We start from the raw sequence: 27,146 nt of genomic DNA, 5'->3' as shown, positions 1-27,146 counted from the left end.
CCCAGGCTGTTTTCTGAACACCATGCTGCCAACTTCAGGACTCTGTATGCTGATTCTTTCATCCGGGCTGGACTTCTTATTCTTGACTGAAACTTGGCTTTGCCCTGGTGAGTTCTTTTCTTTCTCAGAACCAACCCGATTCACCTTTCTGAGCTCACCCCAGTCTACTGACAGAGGTGGAGGGCCAGCTTCAGTTTTTAAAAACAAATTCACTGTGGTGTGCCTCAAGGATCTGTGCTCGGCCCAGTTCTTTTTCCTTGTACATGCTGCCTTTGGGAGTAATACTTAAAAAATATAACATTTCCTCTCACTGCTACGCCGACGACATAAAAATTTATTTCCCTTTGACATCAGATGTCTCTACGTCTCTGGAACCCCTATTTGCCCGCTTCTTTGCCCGCTTTGAGACCAGGGTACCGGAGGTATTGGAGCCACAGCAGCAACACGCCACCCATAGCAGCACCACCCTCACCCTGGAAGAGCACGAGGTGAGGCGCATGCTGCAGGCTGTTAACCCGAGGAAGGCGGTGGGTCCTGATGGTGTGCCAGGTCGAATATTGAGGGATTGTGCAGGACAGCTGGCTGGGATCTTCACCAGGATTTTCAACAAATCCCTCGCACAGGCGACTGTCCCACTCTGCCTGAAGTCCTCCACCATAGTCCCCTTGCCTAAGAAGCCCCACATCACCGGCCTGAATGACTACAGACCGGTGGCACTCACCCCAGTGGTAATGAAATGCTTTGAGAAGCTGGTCCGCAGACACATCACAGCAGCCCTGCCCCGCAGCCTGGATCCACACCAGTTTGCCTACAGAGCAAACCGATCCACGGAAGACGCTGTAGCCACAGCACTCCATGCTGCATTAACTCACCTGGAAGAGCATGGTAGCTATGTGCGGATGCTCTTCGTGGATTACTGCTCAGCTTTTAACACCATCCTTCCACACAAACTGGTGGCCAAGCTACAAGACCTGGGGCTTCCATACAGCACCTGCATGTGGATCAATAGCTTCCTCTCGGGCCGTAGACAGAGAGTCAGAGTTGGCCATCACACATCCTCAGCCCTGAGTCTCAGCACTGGCTCACCCCAGGGCTGTGTGCTCAGTCCACTGCTCTACTCTCTCTACACACACGACTGCACTCCTCGCCACCACAGCAACATCTTTGTGAAATTTGCAGATGACACCACAGTGGTGGGGCTCATTTCCAAGGGAGACGAGTCTACGTACAGAGACGAGGTGGAGCAGCTGACGTCATGGTGTAAGGCCAATAACCTCCTCCTCAACACTTCAAAAACCAAAGAACTCATAATAGACTTCAGAAGGAAAAAGGCAGAGATCCAACCACTATTCATAAATGGGGACTGTGTAGAAAGGGTGGCAAGCTTCCGCTTCCTGGGAGTCAATATAGAGGAGAACCTTTCCTGGAGTGTGAACACCTCCGAGCTGCTGAAAAAGGCCCAACAGAGACTGTACTTCCTGAGAATTCTCAGGAGGAATAACATCACACAGAGACTGCTGGTGTCCTTCTACAGAGCCACCATTGAGAGTGTTCTAACTTACTGCATATGCATCTGGTACACTAGCTGCACAGGGGCTCAGAGGAAAGCACTCCAAGGGATCATTAACACCGCCCAAAAGATCACTGGCTGCCCTCTCCCCACACTGGAAGTTCTACACAACGCCCACTGTTTTAAAAAGGCCCAAAACATCATAAAAGACACCTCACATCCTGGCCACTCCCTGTTCGAACTGTTGCCCTCAGGCAGACGGTACAGGGCAATCAGAGCAAGGACTAATAGACTCAAACACAGCTGTTATCCAACTGCAATAACACATCTGAATACTACAAAAAAATGTCCATCACGCCACTCTTGTGTTAATCTATGCACGGCCTGAAGCATGTGTGTGGGAATGTATGTGAATGTTTTACTGTTATATCTTATTAGTATTTTAAGTATTCTATCTATTTTATTTATTGAATTTTATTGTTTTATTTATATTTTGATATTGCTAGGGATGATGCAATGATCGGGGACCATTCTTAATTTCGTTGTTCTCATGACAATGACAATAAAGTTTCTGATTCTGATTCTGATTAAATGAGGTACAAACGTGGTCACGTCTCTCACACTGAAAGACAAAAGTTTTAGTTTTTGATAGTCACACCCCGCTGGAACAACTTACTGATGCCTTAGGGCCCCTTGGTAGCCATCTCTCACTCACTGTTAGAAACCTGATTTACGAATAAATTCTTTACAAATCCTACCATGTGAATTCATGGATTTTTTTTCACATTCTGTCTCTCACAGTTGAAGTGTACCTCTGGTGCAAATTACTGACCTCTGTCATCATTTTAAGTGGGGGAACTTGCACAATCGGTGGCTGACTAAATACTTTTTTGCCCCACTGTATGTCAGTGTTCTCCATTGAAACTGGTTATGAGTATTCACAAGATTTGTATCCAGGGATTATATCCCAGTCACCAGCACACTGTCATGTCTCATAAGCTGGTTTGGTATCTCGGTGCAGTCCCCTACTCACAGAATAGTCTGAGGCCAGGGGCCTTTATGAAGGGGGCCAGGGGATCCCATGTCCTTGAGTGATTACTCTGCCTTGGAAGCTCGTCTGTTCAGAGCATTTTATGGCATTTGATGTTTGTATATCTTCTTTTCATTCTATCATTATTTTAAAATTAGATTTTTTGTATGTGTGGGGGACATATGAAGAACACTGGAGTTAGAAAGCTTATGGCTTTTCCTTTTGTGCGGAGCCTAAGAATAGCTCGGCGGACTTCATTCACATGTTGCTGTTATTTATAGCTGCCAGTGACACAAACAACACGCCTGTGGGTGCTGCTGCCTGTGCTGGGATTGGTTTTTGTCGTAACATAAACAGAACTAAAGTGGATCCCAGTGTTAAAAACAATTTAAATATGTACATTGCAGCCACTGTCTGTGCATCGGGAACTGTTTCTGATGATCTGTGATGGTAGCAGGTACTTAGTTCACCAGATACTAAGAAATAATTCCTTTTGTTTTTTTAAGGTAACTACTTAATTTGTCTTTTCTCTTGCAGGTAAGTTGACATGGAGCTGTCCAAAGCCTGACTCCTGCTGACGGCCCCGTCGTTCTGTATGTGTTTGCTGTGGGGCTGGTGACAGAGAGGTAAATATGCCTCAAATAGTTGTTGACCTTTCTGTGTGGAGACACGAGGCAGAAGCAGCAGCCACTCTGGTTATTGGACGTCCTGCTGTGACAGTGGACAGTGATAGAAAGGCCAGCGCTGTCTTTACTGAGCATCTTAGCTTCGTTGTTTTGTGATTTCATGAATAAATAATTATAAATAAATGATCAATAATTAGCCATTTGTCAGTAGTAGATGTGTGGTTATTATAACAGAGGGCAGAGGTCCTCTAAGGGCCTGGTTTAGGTGTTCAGCAGCGTCCTGTGTGCAGCAGATTAATCACATCATGTTCGGTTTGGTAGCTTTTTGATGTGATTGTTCGGAGAAAGCTGCCAGGAAACGACTAATAACTGATCAATGACAGCTCAGACAGTTCAGTCCAGTCTAGCTGGCTTTCCTCACAAAGTGATTCATTCGTTACCGTCTGTGGTCTCTGACCTGAGGAGGCGTTACACTGATTTCATCTCCACAAAGCTTCTGCTGAATGTGAGCGAAGCGAGATCACTCCAAGCTGGTCAGTAATCTGTCCAGACCAGTATGTCATTACTGTCTGGGTTTATGCTGAGCTGGGCTACTGGTACATGACTGGTAATGAACTGGTAACAACCCAGAGTTCAGTAGAACCTCTGGCTCTCTGTGCGCAAAGAGAAAGCCAATCCATAAATAAATCATGAACAGCCAACATGCACACATGCTTAACATAGTGTGTGTGTGTGTGTGTGTGTGTGTGTGTGTGTGTGTGTGTGTGTGTGTGCTTCCTTTGAGTACAGCTGTTTAGCACATGCATTAATATTTCAGGAAGATGCCCTCAGAGAGACATTATATATGTTTGCATGCTGCATAATTAATATAATAATAAATACCTTTCTAGTGTGATAACAGCAGGGGGCGCTGTGACTGCAGAGTCCTTTTGATGTGCTGTTTTTACGTGACAAATTGCTGCTGACAGATCTATGTGATCACTTATATTAAGAGAGGATTCCTGATTCTCTGTTTAACTTTGTACTGTGACGCTAACTTAGTTTATAAATAAGTCTTTTAATCGTATTAGTTGTAATTAGAAAGACGAGCTCCTCTCTCCTGATTGTTGATTGGCTTTTTATGAATTAGGGTGAAAACTTCAAACCCACAAATACCCAAAGAAACCTGAAACGATGATTTAGCCATGAAGTGAAATCACACAGGGAAGCTGAGATTGTTTGTTGACCTGTGCTTCAGCATGTCTAACTGGGACCTTTACAGCAGTATTTCTGTGTTAGTTACTGTTCGACACCCTGTGTATCCACGATCAGTCGTCTGCACGTGTCCAGCCTCGCCCCTGTGTTCTACCTAAACGTTTCCATTCTGGTCATTCCCAATGAAGAGTCGACCATCTTTAACTGCTCCAGCTCCGCCTCCTGTGGTTTGTCAGTGCCAACGTCTCCGACACACAACAGCTCGCCATCACGAGCTACCGTCTCCTAAATTTTCCCTTTCAGGTTTTTGTGTTTCTTCTTTCACAGACCCCTCTGACCCTCACCTCCACCCACCCCACCTCCTCTGCACCTGCCCTGTGCACTGTGTTGTTCTGGACCAGCTTCACTCAGGCACCTTTCTCCTTCACACACATGTATTCAATCTTACTGGCTCCACCTCTCCACCTGCTCCCTGTTCTCACTATAGTTCCCAGTGTTGTCTGCACCATCGCACACATGAAGGGCCTCAGAGTCGAGTCCTGATGTCATGGCGCCCCCGCTTTAAATCCGTCTGTCCCTCCTACAGCTCACCTGTGCCTTGCTGTCTCCTGCACAGCCTCAGTATGTGCTCAGTATGTGCATTACCACAGTACGTCTCTTGGTGTCCCGTCGTGTGCTTTTTCCACATCCACACAGATATGATACAACTCCTTCTAACCTTCTCTGCACTTCCTCATCTACATGTAGAACCTCACTTCAGTAGCTCTTTCTCACGGTGTGGCTCATCAGCTCCATCCCCCTGTGGCTGCTGCAGCTCTGCACCCTGATTCTTCAGTACCAGGACGCTCTTCCTCCATTCCTCATCATCCAACACTGTGTTAAACAATCTAGTTAAAAAGTCCCCTTCATACCTCCAGATGTTTATCAGGACCATCATTCTTCATCTCCTTCATGGCTGCCCTCATGTCCTCCTTACTCTGACGCGCTGCACATCCTTCCAACCTCAGCCAAGTCTTTTTCTGCTTGCTCAGCATCCGCTCTCTCACACAGGTCACTGTAAACCTGCAGCCACTGGCCTCCCGGTGCTCCCGTCTACTTTCATTTTCCAGACTCGTCCTACTTTTCGTTTGCTGTCGAATATTATCCTGAACGTCCTCCTTGTCTTTTCTTCTGTTCAGAGGATGCACTGAACACCACCATGACTCTTTCCCTCATACTTCAAACCATGTTTCAGAGGTTTGAAGTTACACACTAACCTGCTAACTTTATGTATTGTGTTTTTGAGCGTTTTCTTCTGCTAGTACCCCCTCACAGTCTCCACCTTCACCATACGTCACCTGCAAGGTCACTGTCTTCAAAGGTGTAGCCCCCCCCCCCTCCAATATCTAATTTCACTGCAGCTTTTACGAGTCAGCCGTGCTATTTCTGATAGGCTCCCCTCTTCTCTCTGTGAGTGTCGCTCATAGAAAACTTGGACACATTAGCCGGTCATGTGAGCTGCTGCCTGTTAGTGCACACGCCGCTGCCGCCTCGCAGCAGCCTGGGATTCCTGATTTACTGCTAATTCACTGAGCAGAAGACAAAGCGTTGCATACAAGCCACTGAAAAGTAAAAAAGTAGATGACGACAGGCTGACTGTCTGTGTGGAGAATCAGTAGGAAAACGATGGATGAGCACATGAATCTGACATATTTGGAACAACCAGGTCTCGTGAATGACGCCATTTTTACTCCACGTGAAGAGAAAAACATGTAAACAGATCGTGAGCATCAGATCTGTTTATGCTTCACAGTTTCCTGCTATCCAAAGACGTCAGCTGACGGCCCCGCCTGCCTTTGTTGTCTCTGCCCAGCCTTCCTGTCGTTATCCGTGTTTTTGCTCCCCATCCCCTCTGCCCTGTTGCCCTGACAACAGACAGACACCTAGGTTTCCTTGGCGACGGGGCAGTTTCCTGCCTCCCTACGCTGTGACTGTAGCACAGAGTGTAAGATGTGATTGAAAAGCCAAACCTGGGGATGTGAGCGGTCCAACCTCACAGGACACATCGAGCTTTGTCTGGGTTTGTATTTAAGGAGCTACAGGTTAGAGGAGCAGGGACAGAAATCGTCTGTCAGTGTCCCCGTGAAGCCATCGCTGATGTGATTACTGCTGTTTCACATCAAACACTGCAGTTTTCCAGCAGTGGAAAGAAGCTGCTTTTGCTGGCATCCTTACTGAAGTTTAAAGTTTACATATAAGTCATGCAGACCATCACTGATGCAGGTGTGCGGCTGTGATTGTGACAGTTGGACGGTTTCTCCCCTTCTTAGTCCAGAGGACGTGGACACGTTGGACTGACAGCAGCACTGTTCCCTCTTGTCCTCGGTCAGTTTGTATGTTATGTTTACATACGGCTTCTTCTTCTTTGTTGTGGATGCAGGGTGAACTGACATCATGCAGTCTGATTAACATTTCCCACCAAAGACCAGAACTGTGCTTTTCACAGATGAGAGCCGCTGCATGCTGAGCACATGTGGAAGAGGCTGCAGAGCATCGTGCTGCTGGAACCTCGTCAGCACGGCTGCTCTGGTGTTTCAGTGATGGTCTGGGGGACATCCCAACCACTCAGCAGCCTCAGCGTCGCTCTAATAACAGCTACTTATTAATAACATTTGTGCACGAAGCTGCCACATAACACCTGGATTCTTGGGGTGTCTCTGCACCTACACAGAATTGTTTCAGTGATGGATGGAAGAACCCTCAGACGATGCCTTGCGTTGGGTTCTGCGTCGACTGGACGCCTTGTGTCGGAGGTGAACCGTTTTGATTTAAAGGTTGATCGTAGCGCTCCCTCTGTGACTCCCAACATTAACTAGCTCACTCGTGAGCGAGAGAAGATCAGCTGTGATCCTGTCTGCTTCATGTCTGTCGTGCGTGCTCAGCACATATCGCAGGAACGTGAAATATTTTGTAGGTTGAGCACAACCAGTGTTCCCCAGTTTCATTACTGGGAGTTTGAAACCAGTGATTAGGCTGACCTGTACTGGCCTGATAAAGCACCGCTACTTGAAACACGTGTAAAAAGCTCGGTGTCTACATTGATGGTTCTTTTAAAGTGAAGAAGCAGGTGAGTGCAGTGTTCAGTCCTGCTTCTTTCAGTTAAGACAGCTGGCCAAGGTAAAGCCAGACCTCCTAACGTCTTTGAGCGTCTTATTCACCTTTCCCTTACTTGCAGATGAGACTACTGCAATTCATTGTGTTATGGTCTAGATCAGGCCTCCATCCATCGTCTTCAGATGGTTCAAAATGCAGCTGCTCGCCTGCTAACTGGTACCAAACGGAGAGAGCATATAACCCCAGTTTTAGCTTCTCTACACTGGCTTCCTGTCTCCTACAGGATCCAATTTAAACTTCTACTTTTTGTTTTTAAGTCATTAACGCCCGAGCCCCTCCTCACCTGTCTGAGCTCCTCTCTGCCTATGCTCCAGGACAAACCACGAGGTCCAGCCCAAAACTAATGCTGTCCATCCCACGGACTAACCTCACATCCCGTGGTGATAGATCCGTCTCTGTGGCAGGTCCCAGACTCTGGAATAGTCTCCCCTTAAATATTAGATCTGCACAAACACTTGAGCAATTTAAATCTTTACTAAAGACACATTTCTATGCCCTGGCTTTTAACACACTATGACCCAAGCATTCTGGTCTTATTTGAATTAGTTTAGTTATTGTTTTAATTCTTTTACTGTCCTATTATTGTTTTTTACTGTTATTATTGTGTTACATTGTTGCTTTTAATACCATTTTTATATTGTTAAGCACTTTGTGCAGCATCGGCTGTTTGAAATGTGCTATAGAAATAAATTTGACCTTGAAACCAAATCTCCTTAGGAAGCGATTTTATTTTATTTATTTATTTAGGACCGTGCATGTTAATGAACATAAATGTAAAAAGAAAAATTACATGAATGTAAACATGCCAGATTATAGCCAAAGGCTAATTTCCATCTTTAATGAGGCCGTGTATTAAGTTTCACACAGCATGGGTGGAACAGCTACTAACCATCACTGCAAGCTCGACAGCAGGAGCCGTCTTCCTGTCGCAGTATACCCCAAACAGCTAATTATTGGACCGCAGGGAAATGGGACGGGTGTTGGTGCCATGAGGGAAAACCGTCGTTCTCCTCGCTCCTCCCTTTGCCTCCTGCTTGCTCCTGCCGACCCCGCTGGTCTCCGCTTTCCCCGACACTGATTAACCCCCCTCCTCTTCCCTAACAACGTTAGGCCCCTTTGATCTCCAGCACTTAAAACCAGCAGCTACCATTGTGCCATCCAAAACATCTCTGTGGTTGCTATGGTTATTCACTTAGATACAATTACTATAGCAACAGTGTTTCTGAGGGCTGGGGAGGAAGTGGCTCAGCAGGGATCCAGGTGGAGACACATGAAAGACACAGGCTGCATATAAACGGTGGATCGGTGAGGGCGGGCCCTCCTCGCCAGCCTCGCCATCGATACGATTTCCTCTTTGTGTAAATACGTGACACAGATATGTATGTTGAAGAAAGACAGAACATCCTTTCACATGATCCTCTGACACACTTGTCTCTACAATTGGATGTGAAACAGACTTGAAAGGAAAGAAGTCGTGTCAGGTATTAACAGATATATCAAACACATTATCTTCATATGCAGGGGTTAAGACTCTGTCATCAAACACCTTTACAGAGAAAAGTAGCCAAGTGTGTGAGATGATAGCTACAGTGAGTGACAGCTTAGCAAAAATCCTGAAAGTTGGACACTTTATGTCAGCTTTGTCAGCCACACTGCAGAGCTCACAGAAGGCCCACAGCTCTGATGACTCAGTGGATGGAATAAAGCCCTCCAATGTGAACTGCACAGTGGTGTCATCATCACGTGTCTCCTTCATCTTCTCTGGGATGGATCAATAGATGGCTGATCCAGCCCCGTGTCATGAGGCAGCGCTGCCTGGTTGGCAGAATCTGACCCCAGACCAGCTATCTACGATGTACAGTGTTCAATCAACCTTTCACTGGGCATGTGTATAAGGTCACAGCTGTCAGTGTGCTGGATATTTGCAGTGTTTTCAAATGTATTCCACTACAGACTACAGATTACATGCCCCAAAATGTATTCTGTAACGTTACTCAATGAGAGTAATGTATTCTGAATACTTTGGATTACTTAATATATTATCATGCTGTTTACAACTGCATGAATGTACTGTTGCTGTGATTTATTACTGTTACTGAAGGTCAGCGGCTCCGAACCGTAGTAAAGGGACCTCTGGCTAACACGTCGGGTTCGTGTCGGCTCGTAGCTGAAAACGAGCTTTACTTTGTTGTCTGGGTCAACTTTGCTAGCAGAGACAGAGAGGCGTTGAAAGGCTGCTCCAACAGAACTTATTGTCAAAGGAGCAGAACAGAGTCAAACCTTCTGTTCTTAGAACTGAAGAAGCTTCTCGGATGAGAGGTGAAACGTCTTCAAGCAACTTAAAGAAGTCCAGACGCTTTTCTTTGCAAGCTCCTCAGACTACGATGACCTGGATGACTGAGAACCTTCACAGACAACAGAACTTATTGTTTTCGGAGGAAAACAGGAACACGGTGTACGGTCGAGTCTTAACAGCTTACTTACAGCTGGGCTCGTCAGGCTCTCTTCTTGCAGTGGTTATTATTATATTTACATGCTTCCAGCTCCCGTTTCTGCTCGGTGACAGCTCGTGCTTTTCCTTTCTCTCCCTCCCTCGCTCACAGACACATCACGGGTACAGCAGTCCATTCTCCCTGCAGCACGGACTACACTGCCCATGATGCTACATTCTGCCTGTTAGCTTAGCACAACAACAACAACAAGGCCTCTCTCACCCAGGAAACACGCAGCATGTCACCCTGTAACCATGGCAACCACAACGCTGCCGCCTGGAACAACAGAACATGTCAAACAAACCCAAACAGTCCTGACCCGCCACAATATGAAACAGGAAAGTACCGCCGTGTAATCCATTTACTTCAACAAAGTAACTGTATTCTGAATACCACCTGTTTAAACGGGAACTGTAACAGAATACAGTTACTCGTACGTGTATTCCGTTACTCCCCAACATGCAGTGTAATCCATTTATTTCAACAAAGTAACTGTATTCTAAATACCACCTGTTTAAACAGTAACTGTAACAGAATACAGTTACTCGTACGTGTACTCTGTTACTCCCCAACACTGGATATTTGTCATATAATTGAAATATCATTAAACTCACTACTCGTACTCATAAATATGGTCCGTGCACAAAGCAGCGTCGTCTCTTTCTAACCATCCCTGCTCCAACAAACACGAGGTTGTTTCCATCGCTGCTGCTGTTCCATGTTGTTCAGCTCTTATTGTTACTGTAAGTCTCGTGTTTCTTATTTGTGTGAGGCTTTGCTCCTGCCCGTCACTCTGCTGCTGTTCCATGTTGTTCAGCTCTTATTGTTACGTAAGTCTCGTAGTTCTTATTTGTGTGAGGCTTTGCTCCTGCCCGTCACTCTGCTGCTGTTCCATGTTGTTCAGCTCTTATTGTTACTGTAAGTCTCGTAGTTCTTATTTGTGTGAGGCTTTGCTCCTGCCCGTCACTCTGCTGCTGTTCCATGTTGTTCAGCTCTTATTGTTACTGTAAGTCTCGTAGTTCTTATTTGTGTGAGGCTTTGCTCCTGCCCGTCACTCTGCTGCTGGAGCACCGGGATTTCCCCAATCAGGACAATAACGGATGTTTCTGTTCGTTTCTGGTCTATACATGTTTTATATCAGAGCGATCTCCCAGAATCTGAACTGATCAAAAAGTGCCGACATGTCCGGAGGGATTTTGGCCCACTGCTCTTTACAGCTGCTTCCACAGATTTAGTAAAGGAGGCTCTGGAGGCTGGCTAGCCCACTTCTTCTTCAGCCACTGCTTTGTTTGCACCCATCCACGGCCACCACTGTGTGTTTGACTGTGGGGATGTTGGTGTGTCACACTCAGCATTTCTCAGCCTTCAGCCAATCATCCAGACGGTCAAACCTCAGACGGGCTTGTACATGCTAAACCGCGTGGGTGCTGCAGTAGTTCAATCCTCTACCTGTGTTACCAGTATGTGGTGACTGTCATCCACCTGCCTTCTCACCATTAACCAGCTCCTCCTGTGTGAGTTTGGGCCCATCCAGCACCTTTCCTATGATCATCCTCCGCCCATGAGGCTGACTGATCACATCATGGTCAGAACTGCTGCACCCACAGTCACCGAGCTTCATGCTGACGCCCTTTGCATCTATATGCTGAGAGTCCCACAGCCAGTCTGTGGGATCCAGGGTTGTAGAGGATCACACACTTCATTCAGGGACATGCAGATCTGTTCATAACTGATATGTTTTTTGTTCGATGTTTCTAAACTCAGGTAAAAATCAGAGACTGTTCATTTCTCTGTAAGTGAGCAAACTTATAAATTCAGCAGGGAGGATAATTGTTTCCCCGTCGTAGTTCAGTGTAGCTAGTCTCTTAACCCCCAACCAACCCGCTGCACCTCCTCCCTCCCCTCCCTCTCATAAAATATTGAGAGAGCCTGGCACTAGGCCAGACGCCCCCTCCCTCTCTGCCAGGCAGGCTGACGGAGCATGTGGCTGTGGGAGGGGCACGAAGGGCGGCTCGGCTGAGGAGATACAGTAACCATGAACATATTCGTTCTCTAAATGAACGCCACGAGTTGTTCCCACATCGAGCTGCTCTACTCTGAACTCATTCACACGAGCACTTTCTGCTCGAGTGCTTCCTCTGTTCACAGCCACACTCACGGATGCGCTGGAGAACAGCTCGGGTAAGAAGTGTGAACAACATGCTGGCATTTCATTCTACCTGCAGTGGTCAAATCAAGGCAGTGGTCAAATCTAGCTTCTTCAGCTCAGGCAGCTGCAAAAACAAAGCCAATTCTTTCACGGCAGCACTTTGAGACAGTGATCCAGGCCTTTGTCAGCACTCGGCTGCATTACTGTGATGACCTTCATGTTGGGGTCAGCGCATCATATATTAGTCAAAATGCTGCAGCTCGTCTTTTAACTGGCACTCGAAAGTTTGAGCACATTTCAGATGTTGGTTTTTATTTCAGTTGTTTTTAGGTGATTCGATGCTGTTTTATCTTGTTTTGTTTTCATTTGATGTTTTATGTGTTTTATTTATTTATTTTGCTGTTTTCTGTTGTTCTATTGTTTTAACTTATTTTCCGTGCAGCACTTTGTTCCTGTGCTGGCTATTTTAAAGTGCTTTATAAATAAGATTGGATTGGATTGGACTGCCACCAACAGCTCTGTAACACACTGTGCACACAATGCTATCATTGTCTTTTCTTTTTAGCTGCTTTTACATTTTAGTTGCTGACTTCTGATAAACTGAATAAAACAGGAGAACACACAACCTGGAAATCTTCAACCACACACAAAATACATACGTTTCCCTGGTAAAGTACACAACCTCTGCAGTACCGCTGAGTTTTCTACAAGCGCACAAAGCTGCTACCAGCTCTGCTGCTGTGACCTGTGTTACCTGTGTTAGGCTCTTACATCCATACGATGGTTGAAGGACCGGCCGTGTCCCGTCTTCCTTCTGTGCATAATCGTGGCCCCTGCTGGAAGCTGACCCCGTTCTCCCACAGTGTTGCTGAAATGGTGAAACTGGAGCACGAATCGATCTGGGAGCTTTGATGAGAGATCAGCTGAAGTTTGACTGCAGCCTGATTCACTTTAGGACAACCAGTTTGCTTTGAATGTTTTTCTGCCTGATTCATTCTGATACACAAACACAGGCTGAACGGTGTCTGTGCTCCCACATCCTCAGTGTCCGTCTCAGCACCTCTGCATCCTTCACTCACTTCTTAGCATGCAGGACGTGTGTGTGTGTGTGTGTGTGTGTGTGTGTGTGTGTGTGTGTGTGTGTGTGTGTGTGTGTGGGGCACAGGGGAATGTGGGACTTTGTCCTGATGTGAATGTGTGTGTGGATCTTCTCCTCCCGGCCTATCACAGTGAGGAATGGAGGTGGTGTCAGTGTGGGTCAGTGTCACTGGGAGCTGTGGGCGTCTCCACAGTGGGCCTGGGAAACTTTGAAAAGATGTTTTCTTCTTTCGGCCATAAAATCCAGATCTTGGTTTCCTCTTTGTGAGCACAACAGAGACTCCCCTTGTTTCTTACACAGCCCCCCTTTGGCTTTCATGCACACACACCCACTCAGGGAATAAAGTCACTGCAGCCATTTAGCTGCTTCTCAGCACTCGCTGCATAACCTGAGGTTGGTCAGCCGGTCGACTCGTCGTGCATAGTGACAAATGAGGGATTTCAAATATTTCCAAAGCGATGCATCAGGTTTCTTTGCAGATGAAGTGAGACGTGGATGTTTCACAGCACCAATGAAGATTGTGTTTAAGTGCAGCCGGGCGCACGCTCCCCCAGCGACGCCAGCTTCTTCTCACCGTGCAAACACTTTGATTTGAAATAGATTACAGCCGTGAGTGTTTGACTGTGATGGACTGGTGATGTGATCAGGGTCGCAGGTTTCCACCCGCCTCGTCTCTTTGCATGCAGTGAAGGAAACTATGCAAACTATGCAAGGTGTGCAGTAACAGGTCTGAACAAACCAGCAGCAAATAACTTCCAGTCTCCACAGGTTCAGTGCAGCTGGTGTAAAAACGTTTGGTTACAACATATTAATGTTCGCACACTGCTGTAAAAACAGTTTTATTAAAATGAACGTGCACTTTTGTAGAAGCTCGTGGTGAACGCTCCACTGCCTTTGTTTTATTGTTACTATTATGTTGTGATGGGTTGAACAGGATGACTTGAGACGTGTGCGATGTGACAGAATAGACAGATGGAAGCCTTCATGTTGGATCAGAACGACGTCGGGCTTGTTGGTCTGCTGTGGTTTGATCAGAAGACTTCCTCAGATCAGCACCGTGGCCCTCCTCTTCCTCTCCCCCATCTGCTTCTTCTAGCAGCTTCCAACACACTGAGGTCTCTGACAGTGAGAGTGACTCCAGTGTTCCTGTAACTTTGAAGCAGAGGTTCAAGACAGATTTGATCTTTCCTTTCCTTCTGTTTGGGATTGAAGTGATGTAATATCAGGGGGGGCAGGGGGGGCTATGATGTCCTGTCATTCTCATGTAAATCTGTGTTGGGAACATTAATGTTTAATCTGTGTGGGTCTGTGTGGGTCTGTGTGTGTCTGTGTGGGTCTGTGTGGATCTGTGTGGATCTGTGTGGGTCTGTGTGTGTCTGTGTGGGTCTGTGTGGGTCCGTGAAATCATCGTGATTTCTTTAGCTCATGAACACAGTGTGGGGTCAGTGTTAACAACATGGTGCAGAAAGGAAACACAAGCGTGGAGTCGGTGGTGCAAACGGTGGCTCGTGCATCAATCAGCTCCAGCTGTGATGCATCTCTTTGATTAGTGGGAGCAGCAAACTCCATCCAGACAGCTTCCTTTCTTTTTTTCACTTGACTGATCGATCAGCGCACAGCTCCGTTTAGCACACACGCCATCTTTAACGACGGCGTGGAGTCTGTGCCCTGTTCCTCCCACACACGAGTGTTCGTTCATGTTCGGCCTTTGTGTCTGAGCGTTTCCTCTCGGTGTGTCTGTAACGAGGAAGCCACGTGCAGGTCGCACACAAACGTGTGGCTGCCGAGTGTGCGAGTGTGGCAACGTGTGGCAACTATTCTGGTTTGCCAGCGACGTTTCCAGATAAACACTGGTGGCAGCTGCTGCCATGGCAACACCATTGTGCTCCCTCCCTCCCTCGCTCGTCTCCCCTCCCTCTCCCCAACCACTCCTCTCTCTCATGCTCCGCCGGCTCAGAGAGCGAGGACCAGAGAGGAGAGAGGTCAGCTCGATTCAGAGGACAGAAAGAAGAAAGGAATAACCCGGAGTGGACGGGGACAGGATGAGCGAGGACAGCCACTCCCACTACAGGCTGGACCCCAGCGATCGGCTCAACGGGCTGGGACAGAGGAGGAAGAGACCCAAGAAGGTAAACGAATAGATGGAGAGCCACGTGGTGCAAAGTGTGTAAGGATGGAGCACCCCACCCTGCAAAAAGAGAAAGGAGGTGGGGTTAGGTGAGGTTTGTTTATGTGCAGACGAGCGTCCACATGATGTTAGGAGCACCGAACCATCTCTCACCCCGTCGTCTCCTGTGGAGTGTGTGGCTGCTCCCCCACAGCAGTTGTATCCTCTCTCATATCCTCCGTCTCCTGGTGTTGTGTTGCTCCACAGTGAGTCGTAGTAGGAGGCTCACATGCTGGCAGGGTGGGTCCCTGCTCGCTCTTTGTGTGCCTGTCGTTGGGGGTTTTGCTGTTTGCAGCTATCAGGAGGTTTGTGTTGTAGCCTGATGTGAGAAGTGTTGTTATTATCATCATTTTTAACATTTCTGCACCGCTACAATAAACAGACACACACCCATCAGCCTGTTTACAGATCTATACGCCCATAAAGACGTGAAACACACATTGCACAAATCTACTATAACGTGTTCATATGTGTTATAAAATAAAGAGGTAAAGTATTAGCTGTTCAGGTTGATTCATAAATATGACCTCAGCACGTGAAATCCTTCTGCTGACATCCCTAAAAGCTCGTCAGACCAACGAAGCCGTACAACACAAATAACCAGACCAAACCAGGGTTGTGCGTCTGTTGTTGAGAACATTGTCAGTAAACCACAGTGACGTCCTACAGAGGACTCGTGTTGTCATTATTTTTGTGTATGTCGTGTGAGCTGAGAGCTGTAACCAAAGGTAGTGAGCGCGTCGGCCTTTAACGTCGCGGCTGGTTGTGCGATCGTGTCGCCGCTGAACTCGTGAGAGTTTGTCTCAGGGATCTTTACATTTGAAGTCAGGTGAACATCCAGTGAACTAACAGAACATTCAGGAGCAGTTTACTCTCATGAATGTCAGACAAACTGAGGTTTGTGTGTCAGTTAGATTCTTTAAGTCATTAAAGTGTCTCTGTTAGGAAAAGCATCTGTTTCCTCCACTTCTGCAGAACTGCGTGACCTGTAGCATCATTGCAGGAAGTATCCTGTGACAATGAGTGACTGCACATCATCATTATCAACACATAAACCTGTGGTCTGGACCTGCAGTTCTTATTTTTACTGTCTGGTTTTGTGTAAAGCAGCACTTCAGTAAGCACCTGTGAAGCACACAGTCATAGTCGAGTAATGAAGCGATCCATATGTGAAACATATTCCACGTCTACAGGATAGTGGAGGTTACATGGGTCAACCTGGCAAACTGTACCAGCACATGTGATCACACTGATAGCAGAACACAGGTATGTGAGTCTCTACGACGAGGTCAGAAACCAGTAACAAATGTTTCATGTGATTCGTTTTTCTCCAGTTTGTCTGCAGTGAACCTTAAATACTCACTGAACCAGCTGTTTCCTGATGTGGTGACGTGTGTCGGTGATGAAGCCAACACTCTGTCCAGTGTTGGGCAAGTTACTTGAAAAAAGTAATCAGTAACTAATTACTGATTACTTCCCCCAAAAAGTAATCCCGTTACTTTACTGATTACTTATTTTCAAAAGTAATTAGTTACTTAGTTACTTTTTAAAAACCCGATTTCCAACCTGAGTAGGTGATAAAGCGATAGATCTTTCAGCCCAATTCTACTTTTTCTGCATAATCCATCATACAAAATGTAATCAAATGGAAAAGTCTCTTTTTAAAACTTGTTTTATTAGATTTAATCTTTTAACTTTATGCATCAAGCAAACATTTAATTATCTGCAACATTCTCTGACTGGAAGAAATTAGTTTAACATTTAAACCTATTTTCTGCACATTCCAGCACATAAAATAAAATATTTTTTGTGTTTACACTCAGTCTTTCAAATAGATGCAAGTAAAACACAGCAGAAAATAAATAAAGTCAAAGACTCAGCGGTCCTGTTGCTCTATTTTCACCTGTAAAGCAGGAGTGGGGTAGGCGGAGGTTTACCCTGGTGCAGGTGTGCCGCGGTCAGTGGAAGAATCCGCGAGTTTCTCTGTGAGTTTCCCATTACGTCGTAGCTACTCGGTGCTTGTTGGAAGTTTAGGGGTTTTTTCGCTGTAAAAAGAAGTTTTCTTCCCACGCACAGCGGACACTAATGTTTTTGTCACTTTTTATGGAATCAAACTCAAAGTAAGGTCAGTACTTCCACGCTTTAAACGCTGCACGCTCATACTCTCTCTGCACTCGATATGTGATCCATTGTTGATCTGCACACAGCTGTTGTCACTAACGGCGCACTCGCTTACGTCACTGTCGTGAGACATTCTCGCAAAAAATCACGGTTTTAGTAACGCAGTAACGCAGCGTTCCTACGGGAAAGTAACGGTAATCTAATTACTGTTTTTGCAATAGTAATCCCTTACTTTACTCGGTACTTCAAAAAAGTAATCGGATTACGCGTTACTGGAGCGTTGTTCTCCTCTGTAACAAAGCAGTGATAAAGGAATAGATGCTGATTTTATTAACTTGTGTCTTTGTGCTGCTGGATTCAGTCTGAAGCAGGCAGCAGTGCTGAACCTACCAGTGTAAATGTGATGGTGGAAGCAGAGGCCAGCACTTGGCAGTGCTAAACACAATAAAAGACTCACAAGTTCCTGCTCAAAGGTCAGCTGCCTTCAGATCGATCATTAACCTGCAGCAGGTTGTGGCCTGATGTGTTTGTAAGAGTTTCACTTTCAGGAGGAGAAGATTTAAACGAGTCACACAAATGTGAACTACAAAGTCTGTGACACACAATTTATGCAAACTGCATGAAATCTGACCTGAAGAAATCCAGTCTTCTGCCTGTTGTGGTTGTGACAGCTGCTCGTAGGAGAGTTTGTTTGTAGGAGGTGGAGATGTTCTCAGATCAAGTGCGTAATCGTCTCTTTGTGTAGACGCTAAAAGCTGTGAGCCAAAACTCTCTGCTCTGAAACTCTTCACTCAGTCCTCACGCTGAGAGTTTAGAGGCTGAACTTCTTGTTCCTCCATAACACTTTTCATGAAACAGCAGAAATGAGCTTGTGTTTCTCAGCAGTGCGCACACAGAGAACCGATCCTCTCTGCTCAGTCTGAACAAATCAAAGTGAAACGTCAGTGAAAACACAGCTGCTGATCAAACTGTGTCAGATTAATGCCTCAATGTTTCACTGTGAGGTTAAAAAATACATAAAAATGATTTAAAGAAGTAGGAGGCAGATTTTCACAATAAGAGCACTTTGTTTTTAATTCAGTTAATGTCAAACTGTCATCAACACCTCTGTGTCGTCTCCGTCTCTGAGCAGATTCAGGCATTACTCAAATAATAAAGGCTTTCTTTCACTATTATACTTTTCATTAGTCTCCAGGTTGATGATTATAAACAGAATTATTAAAGTTTTTATCATTTCAGGCTGAAAATCAACATGAATTTGGTTCTAATCAAAGAAGCTCCTTTAATGTGTGTCATTAAAATCCTCACACAGACTTAAAAAGGCGACATTAACATTAAAATAAATGAAAGAAGCTTCAGCTGAGAGCTTCATGCAGTCATCATCAGCAGCTCATAGCAGTCACAGCTCTTTATTACGCAGCTTTGCAGGAATTAAAGTGGCTGAAGTGTCAGAGTTTGTGTGAGAAGCTGCTTCATGGACAGCTGCACACACGTCTTTATTATTTCTTCATAAATCAAACACACAGGTTTGTCTGCAGATGATTTAAAGTGTGTCGTTGTGCAGTTAAAGCTGTTTGTGTGACGCCCTGACCTCCTGTGAATGAAACAGCCAATCAGATCCATCAGAGAGAGAGCAGGAAGTGTTGTGTGTTTGTGACAGAACAAGGAAACAGTGATGATGATGAACATACAGGTCCTCTGATGTTTCCTGTTACAGTAACGCTTGTTCATCTGTTGCTCTCCTACACTTTCCTATAAATAAAGGAGAAAAAGTCCGTTTAGTTTCATTTCCTACAGCTCAGAGTTACACTTCACATTCCTGCTGTCACATCAAAAAGCTTCACTTTGGTCCAACATCTACATGTTAACATGAAACACAGACAGACTCAGAACATCTGGAACATCTGCACTTTGACCCAAACTGTTATAGCAGGATATTTTCTACATATTTCTTATGTTGGACCTGTTTGAACTGTAAACGACCTGTAATCATCTGTAAATGGTGTGAGACACACTGAGGCCACCTACAGGGCACCTGGGGAACAGCAGGGATCTGAAATCATACGAGACGTTAGTGAGTGAGAAGAACAAACGGACTTAAGATGGCTCGAAGTGATCAAAGTTGATCTAAAACAGAAGATAAATCCACTGATTCTTTGTAAAGTTCATCTGCTGCTCACATGAATCCATGAAAGATTTATTTCACTGAATGTTTCTTCAAAGCTCATTTCAACCTGTTGAAGTCATGAATGAAAGTGCAGACTGAGAGTGGATCACATGATGTTTGAGGTGTGTCATGTGACATGTTCAGTATTGTCACACATGTCTAGATTGTCCCTGATATCATAGCTGCTCAAACACTGATGATTATATTTGAAGAATTATTCCTGATGGCAGCAAAGTTTGAATGGAGCTCTCTGTCTGTGCTGATTTGTCGCCCTCTGGAGGTCAAAGCACAAACCTACAGGGCAGCTGGGGAACAGCAGGGATCTGAAATCATACGAGATGTTAGTGAGAAGAACAAACGGACTTAAGATGGCTCGAAGTGATCAAAGTTGATCTAAAACAGAAGATAAATCCAAAGCAGCATCAGATGAATGTTACCATTTCCAGTTACGGTGCCCTTCATCTAATATGGAAATGTGTTGTTTTTTTTTGCCGTGTTGTTGTTCTTCCTATTGTGTTTAGGCCAGAGATGCTCTTCAAACAGCTGACAGACATGACCACATTACAAGAACATGGTGTGAGTCCGATTTGATATTCCAGTCAATGCTGAGAGACCTTAACCAGGAAGTCAGAGGTCAGCTGATGCTGCGAGCAGGAAGTGAACCAAGGGAAAGGTTCACTCTACTCAATCTCAAAGAAAATATGCTGGTATTTGTTGATGTTGATGGTACAATAAAAATATATAATATAATAAATAATAAAATATCATGTGATGATGAGATGTGTTGTTGGTGTTTGTATTTTCTGTAAATGTCTTTTTTAATGTAAATGCTTTGTTCCAGACGGACAGGGAATCAGTTGCTGTACGATGACATCATCTTGATGTTGACGAGGAGGGCGAGAAAAACTAGTTTTGTCCTGCAGATGGCGATCTTGCACCGTGTTCAGAGAGCCGACACTTTGATGGTGCTGCTCTACTCAGCTTACTTTAGCCTGGGTTGGACTCTATATGAGCAGCTTCCACTCTGGTTTCACTCTTAAACACACTTGTTTGATTTCACTTGTAAAAGTTGAAGAATAAATATTTTATTACAAAATGATTTGTTGATGCATTTTTTTAGGGTCAAATATCTTGTTTGATTTGAGGAATGAACTGTTAGGGTGGAAAAAGTGAATCAGGTTAAAATAGTGGTGCTTTATATCAGTGAAGATGTATAATGTAATTTAAAATGTAGATGATGGGTTGTAGTGGGCTTGTACTTACAAAACGGCCTCATTTTATTGGAACGATCCACAGTTGCATCCATTCACGGATGACATCTGACATCATTTGACATCTGGTCTGAACACGTTTGTACACAAGATGCCTCAGTTCTGGATGTTCCCACAGACTCCTCTGTGCACCTAAAGAAAAGGTCAAGGGTCAGCAGCACATGTAGTTGGGACAAGTCTTCAGTCGCACAAACTACATAATCATTTTCCTCCAATGACGACTTTTCACTTGCAGAAATGGTCCTGTGTGATTTCCAGGCTGTGATATAAAAACTAGTTCCTAATGGCAGCGACTCACTCAGTAAACATGTGTTTCCTTCACCAACCTCACACACAGATCCAATAAGATCAGGAAGTGGGCAGTATAGTACAATATGTGTTATTCTGTGCTGCACTGCCCAAACTAAAGATCTGCTGAAGTGTTGGAAATGATCCAGATGTTTATTTTGGACGATACAGCAGAAGATCAGACATGAAAGTGGAGATAACACAGAAGACCTGCAGCAAAGGTCAGAGGTCAGACTGGGCCCTGGATTCAACAATGAGCCAATGATCATCAAGCAGTGACTAAAGCAGAGCCCTGACGTTCTGACATTCATCACACAGTCAGAACAAATGTCTGCTGATGACTTCATCTCATGAAACGACTGATAGATGTCAGTTCATTGATCAGCTGAGCTGCTGATCTTCATCGTCACAGAAACATTCAGCTTGTTTCAATCAGTAAATAACTCCCACTACTCCCAGTTTGAACTGTTCCCACTCAAAATGCTGTGAGAACAATGATCATTGTAGAACTTCACAAACATCACGTGTTGTTTTCCACATGTAAGATCAGCAGACACACAGAAACTTCCTGTTGCCACACACGGCCTCTAAAATCTCTTCCACGCTTTCTGTCTGAAGTCCACTCTCTGTGTCGGATCCACAGGAAACAACAAGATCTTATTAACATGGTTTTCAATGTGTCTCCTTCCAAAAAGTCCAACCAATGAACAAATGTGTGTATTTGTGGAGGCCGAACAAAAGCATGACACATTTCTCTGTTTCTATAAACTGGAGTCAAACACAAACATGAAGAGTTTCACTGACAGACTCCAAAATGCCCCCACAGTGGATCAAAGGGAAATCCTACAGTGTGGCCAGAGACTCTTAATGGCTCCAACATCAACACATCCACAATGTTGGATCCAGTTCTGCCTCACAGAGTTACTAAGACACACCCTCTGCCAGCATCACAACAGCTCCACCTGCTTCACCTGCCTCCTCAGCATCTGTACACCTGAAGAGAAAAGAAAGGCTCCAACAGCTCAAATCTACAAAGGATTCATGAAGTTTCATCCAACAATAACATGTTTGCCTTCCACAGTGTGCTGTTAGACACCACTGTACCTCTGCCATTTCAAAAAGAGCAGCTTGGGAACATTTTGGCTCCAAACACTTTGTGTTTAAGTTCTTTGTTTTCTTTGTGAAGCCGACAACATCTGGAGCTTTGTGACTCATAGAAACATCATTTTGTTCTTTAGATGACAGCAGATTGGGACTGAATAATCAATCACTATCAAACCAATAAAGACAAACATGCTGATTTTACAGGAACTTTGTTGGAGAAGCTGCAAAGACATGAAACTGGTGGAGATCCCAAACCAGTTGATAGTGCTGGTTATTCCAAATAAAGCTGTTTCCCTTTGAGATGAAATGACTTTCTGTCCTGATATATAATAAAGATGTTGTTGTTTTTGAGCCCCTGTATTAAAAGTAGTTTAAAGTCAGCTTGAGTTTGATGTCTTTATGTCAAAGCTGCTCATGATGTTGAGCTGCTGATGGAATAAAAACAATATAAAAGCATGTAGTCCAGACTTAAATGTAGCCTGTTGTTAGCTGAGGTCCACACACAGTGTTTGACAGTGTAAAGTGTGTGAAAGGGCTGCTGGTGGAGCTCACTAGGATGAGCAGGTGACCACGAGGTGGAGAGCAGCTGGCCTGGCTTTGACCCGGGCCACGCCCCCTTTCTCTCTGCTTTGCTGTCACTTATCTTCACTGCTCTGTCCAATAAAGCTGAAAAAGGCCCCGAATCAAAGAAATCTGCTGCAGCCTCTGAAATGTCTTCTGTTTCCTTCCCGACGGCTTTTTCACCGTCAGCCCATCAGACAGTCCAGCAGCATTTATGATGATGTCATGATGTTGAAGAGGCTGCTACGGTGGCCTCCCATGACCCCCAGCCTCATCACAGCTGAGATGCAGACATTTGAAAACATTCAGCAGACAACTGAATAACAGTCCAACACAACAGTCTGTGTGCAGACACACACTGACCTTTCATATAGTCAAACACAGCTGGTTGAGTCATTTCTCTGTGAGTCTAAAGTGAATCTAGTATTTGAAAGTCCACTTCCTGTATTTGTTGTTGAAGACTTCTTCAGCTTCTTCTCAAGGACATCAGCTGCTTGTTTGGCAGCAGAGGCAGTTAAGAAGCTTCCTGAAAAACACTGAACAGTGAGTTCACTGTGGCATATGACAGATTCAGCTTTCTGTGTGCAAATGTGTCTGTGTCGACCTTTCAAATGCTGTTGAATCCAAAACATCAGCGGCTCCTCGGCTGCTCACTTCATGCACTTCTGTCTGTGTGACAGTCCAATGACATCACAGCTGTTTCCAGCCCCAGTGTCTCAGGACTGGACACCTTTAAACATGTCGAGGATCAAACAGCGTCCAGCTAAACACACATGAAACTATCAGAGCTGACAATCATTCCAATAACATCTAATGGTTCATGTATGTAGACACAGGACTACAAGGAAATGGCTCTCAGCATCTGGCTGTGGGAACACATGAGTCCCTGTTTGTGTTCAGATTGTGTGCATGTTTTAGACGTGTGTCACATGTAGAAACACAACAATCCCACAATGACACACAGATGTGTTTGACACAGCTGTGCAGCTGTAAGTTGTTTCTAATGATTCATTGAAGCTCTTCTAACATTCTGGAGACGATCAGTACATGAATCTGTTCAACACGACAACAATTTGACTTCAGTGTGAACGTTTGCATTAAATAACCTTCTTCATCCAGCTGACAGCATCTTCATCCTATGATGTGAACAGTTCCTCCTGTTGATGACAAACCTCTGACAGGATCTGCTTGAGGAGCTTTTTCATGTGCAGCTCTCTGAGCTCAGGGCTGAGCTGCTGTTTCATCTTTAAGAGCTGCTGCCTCCTCGCCGGACTTGTTCTCCTCTTCTTCTCCTAATGACACCATTTCTGCTTCATATAAAATTCAATAAAGATGCTGACATGTATCTGTAGCAACAACATCATTGAATCTAGAACAACTGGAGCCAAACCAGTGGCTCTGCTGGGATCACTGGTGAGCCAACACTTCCTTGTTGATGCAGATTTCAGGGCTTCCTTTTGCTCCTCCGTTATAACTGTTCTCTCTTCTCAACACATGATGACACAAAGGAATCAGCAGTGACAAAGATGATGCTGAAGAGAAGCACACACTTCACACATATAACAGACCAGTGCAGTTACACACACCTCTGCTCGACATCAGGCCTCAAACAAAGACACAAAACACTAACTTGACTCTAAACAGAAGAAACGAGCAGCTGTTTCTGTTCTGTGCTTATTTATATTTGACACACATGCTTCTCTTTGTGCAAACACACATCGCACTATAAGGGTAACCTCGCACACAATGATTGGACAGCACAGTGATGATGCTGGGAGATCCTATACGCAGCAACACAGAAACACTGAGAACTTTAAACAATGATGGAAAGTGTTATAAATGACTTGTTGGCCTCTGATCTGTCACAAACAGCTGAAACGTGTCTCTCATGAGTCACATGAAGGTTTTTGACAGAAAGGACAAAAAGTAGCTGCAGTCAGTTTGTGTCATTTTTATATTTATTCATCTGGGAGAAAAATCTGAGGGACATTAAAATGTGTTTTCAACAGAGACAAGAACATGAATATAACAGAACAGGTAAATGAACATGTTTCAAGTAAACAGCTGGACTGATCAGGTCCAAACACAGAGTGATAAACTTGTCAAACAGCTGTCATATCTTTATATAGAAGCTCTTTATAAATGCTGCTCACTGCAGTCTGTTTACTAATAATGTCAAAGTGTTAGAAACACAGAAACATCAGAATGGTCTTTGTTCACAGAAACCTGTCTGGGATCCTTTGTTGTTCTTTTGATGCAGAGTTACATTATAAATATAAAGAGTTATTTCAGAGTCTCATCAGTTTTCCTGCATGTCTTTATTTAACACATCAGCAGGGCTGAAGCTCTCATGTTAAACACACACTGATCTATGGACACGTTCATGTGTTTCTAACAGAACCAGGCTGTTATCAGCCTGCACTAACATTATGTCACACACACTGAATGTAACAGTGACAGTTTACATCATCACACAATCAGCTGTGATTGTTTCACTGTCATCAAACGAGTCAACAGGAAGTAGAATCAATAGAAACCAATCATTTCCTGACAGCATGTCTGATGGAAATAAGTGCAGATTATGTATGAAGTCTAACTGCACACAGTAACTGTGTTACAATAAGGACTTAACAGCGCCCTCTGCTGGAGTGTTTCAGTACTGCGTTAACTAGAATACACCACCTCCTCCTCACACCACCTGCTACAGCTCTACTCTTCTATGACTACAGTCATCCACAGCACTGATGTGAGGTCACATGGTTCATATGTAAGGAGCACAGCTGACCTCAGGTCAGTTTAATGACTGTGAGCAGCAGCTGTGTTATTGTCACTGTGACAGGGAGACACTCTCAGACACAGCGCTCATGTCAGCTTGTTCTCATGCAGGAGGATCAGGAGCTCCATGTTTGTCTTTCTGTTTGAATCATGATGTGTTTGTGCCATCAGAGTCTGTCATGAGTACTCAGGGTTTCACAGCAGCTCTTCTGGATGCTGACGAGGACTCCAACCTCATGTTTCACCTCTCTGAGCTTCTGATGTCTGTGAACACTGGTGTTTCTTCTCTGGGCTCATCTGGACAAAAACACCTTTCTGTGTTTGGCTGCAGCCTCATTCTGACTGACAGGAAGTGTGTTATCCATGAGCTGCACTTCTGTGAGGAAGTTTCCTGCTGTGTTTCCTGTCTGTGGACAAACACGAGTGTTCCAGCTGAGGACTTGCTTCCTTCCACCTGTCCATACAGGACATCACGCTGTCTGCAGCTCTGTAAATGCAGCTCCAGGTCCTTCCACGTGCTGCTCTGTATTTGTGCAGTTTGTAGTGTGTCCTGGGAAACGTAGCACACATGGTGTTCTTCTGCTGTTTCCTCCTTTCACTGAGTGTGAAACACTGACGCTGTGCTGTTGTTCACAGAGGGGAGCTGATTCTAGCTGCAGCTGGACTCTGTCATCTAACTGAATGTGTTGGTGCTGATCACGGGGCTCTGAGGGGGGAGCAGCAGGAGGACTCTGGATGCTGACGTCAGTGTATCTGTGGAAGCTCCCACAGCGTGTCTGTCATTCAATATTGTGCTGTATATTGTATCTATGCAAAGATGAACAGACTGTGTGTTCACTGGTCTCTGTGCTGCAGCTCTGATGTCATCATCACTCCCTCCTCCACCCTCAGCAGTCCCAGCATGCTGCTGTGGTGCACCCCACCCTCACTCTACACCTGAGCCACAGACCACACCCTCCACCTCAATATACACCACAGTTTTCTCTGCTGTGGAAATGAGATCAGGAGGAAATCATCATTATTATTATTTAATAAACGCTCACATTAATGTGGGCTTATTTGTGTCATATTAGAAACATTAGTTGAGTGTTTTTAGTATAAAATGGTCAAAGTCCCTCTTTTTGCTCCTCCCCTCACCTGTGGATGGGCGGTGCTGTTACCGTGGTGACAGCTTGGATGTGTTTCAGTCCTGCCTGGTTATCACTGCAGGAATCTTTCACATTTATTACAGGTAATAACTCTGATTTTTCTGTGTATTATGAACCAAATGTATCCTGATACACACAGAGATGGATGAGCAGAGGTTGTTTTTGCAGTTTATGTAGTTACTATGGACTTAATGCATACATATTATTAAAATTAGGGCTATAACAGTTGTATTGATGTATAGCAACTTGAAATGCTCCCACAAATGGCTCCACAGCATGTAAAAATATAAC

General features: G+C 44.9%; 1 protein-coding gene across 1 annotated transcript; it reads left to right on the top strand.

Annotated features, from left to right (window-relative positions):
- The first annotated feature begins 15,026 nt into the window (after positions 1-15,026).
- LOC143415940 (uncharacterized) lies at positions 15,027-20,807 on the top strand. Its single transcript, XM_076881330.1, has 3 exons — positions 15,027-15,382; positions 20,230-20,415; positions 20,550-20,807. The coding sequence occupies exons 1-3, from the start codon at positions 15,296-15,298 to the stop codon at positions 20,577-20,579; spliced, it is 303 nt and encodes a 100-aa protein (XP_076737445.1). The 5' UTR covers positions 15,027-15,295; the 3' UTR covers positions 20,580-20,807.
- The last annotated feature ends 6,339 nt before the right edge of the window (positions 20,808-27,146 follow it).

This window comes from Maylandia zebra, unplaced genomic scaffold, assembly GCF_041146795.1.
Source record: "Maylandia zebra isolate NMK-2024a unplaced genomic scaffold, Mzebra_GT3a scaffold11, whole genome shotgun sequence".
Taxonomy (NCBI): Eukaryota; Metazoa; Chordata; class Actinopteri; order Cichliformes; family Cichlidae; genus Maylandia; species Maylandia zebra.
The sequence above is the reverse complement of the archived record's forward strand: the minus strand, read 5'-3'. Positions and strand labels throughout refer to the sequence as shown.

Bases quoted from the DNA above. Each gene is read 5' to 3' on its own strand.
- LOC143415940 (XM_076881330.1), top strand. From the start codon at position 15,296: ATGAGCGAGGACAGCCACTCCCACTACAGGCTGGACCCCAGCGATCGG. The intron at 15,383-20,229 runs GTAAACGAATAG...TATTGTGTTTAG, and splicing joins GGAGGAAGAGACCCAAGAAG to GCCAGAGATGCTCTTCAAAC. The intron at 20,416-20,549 runs GTATTTGTTGAT...GCTTTGTTCCAG, and splicing joins ATCTCAAAGAAAATATGCTG to ACGGACAGGGAATCAGTTGC.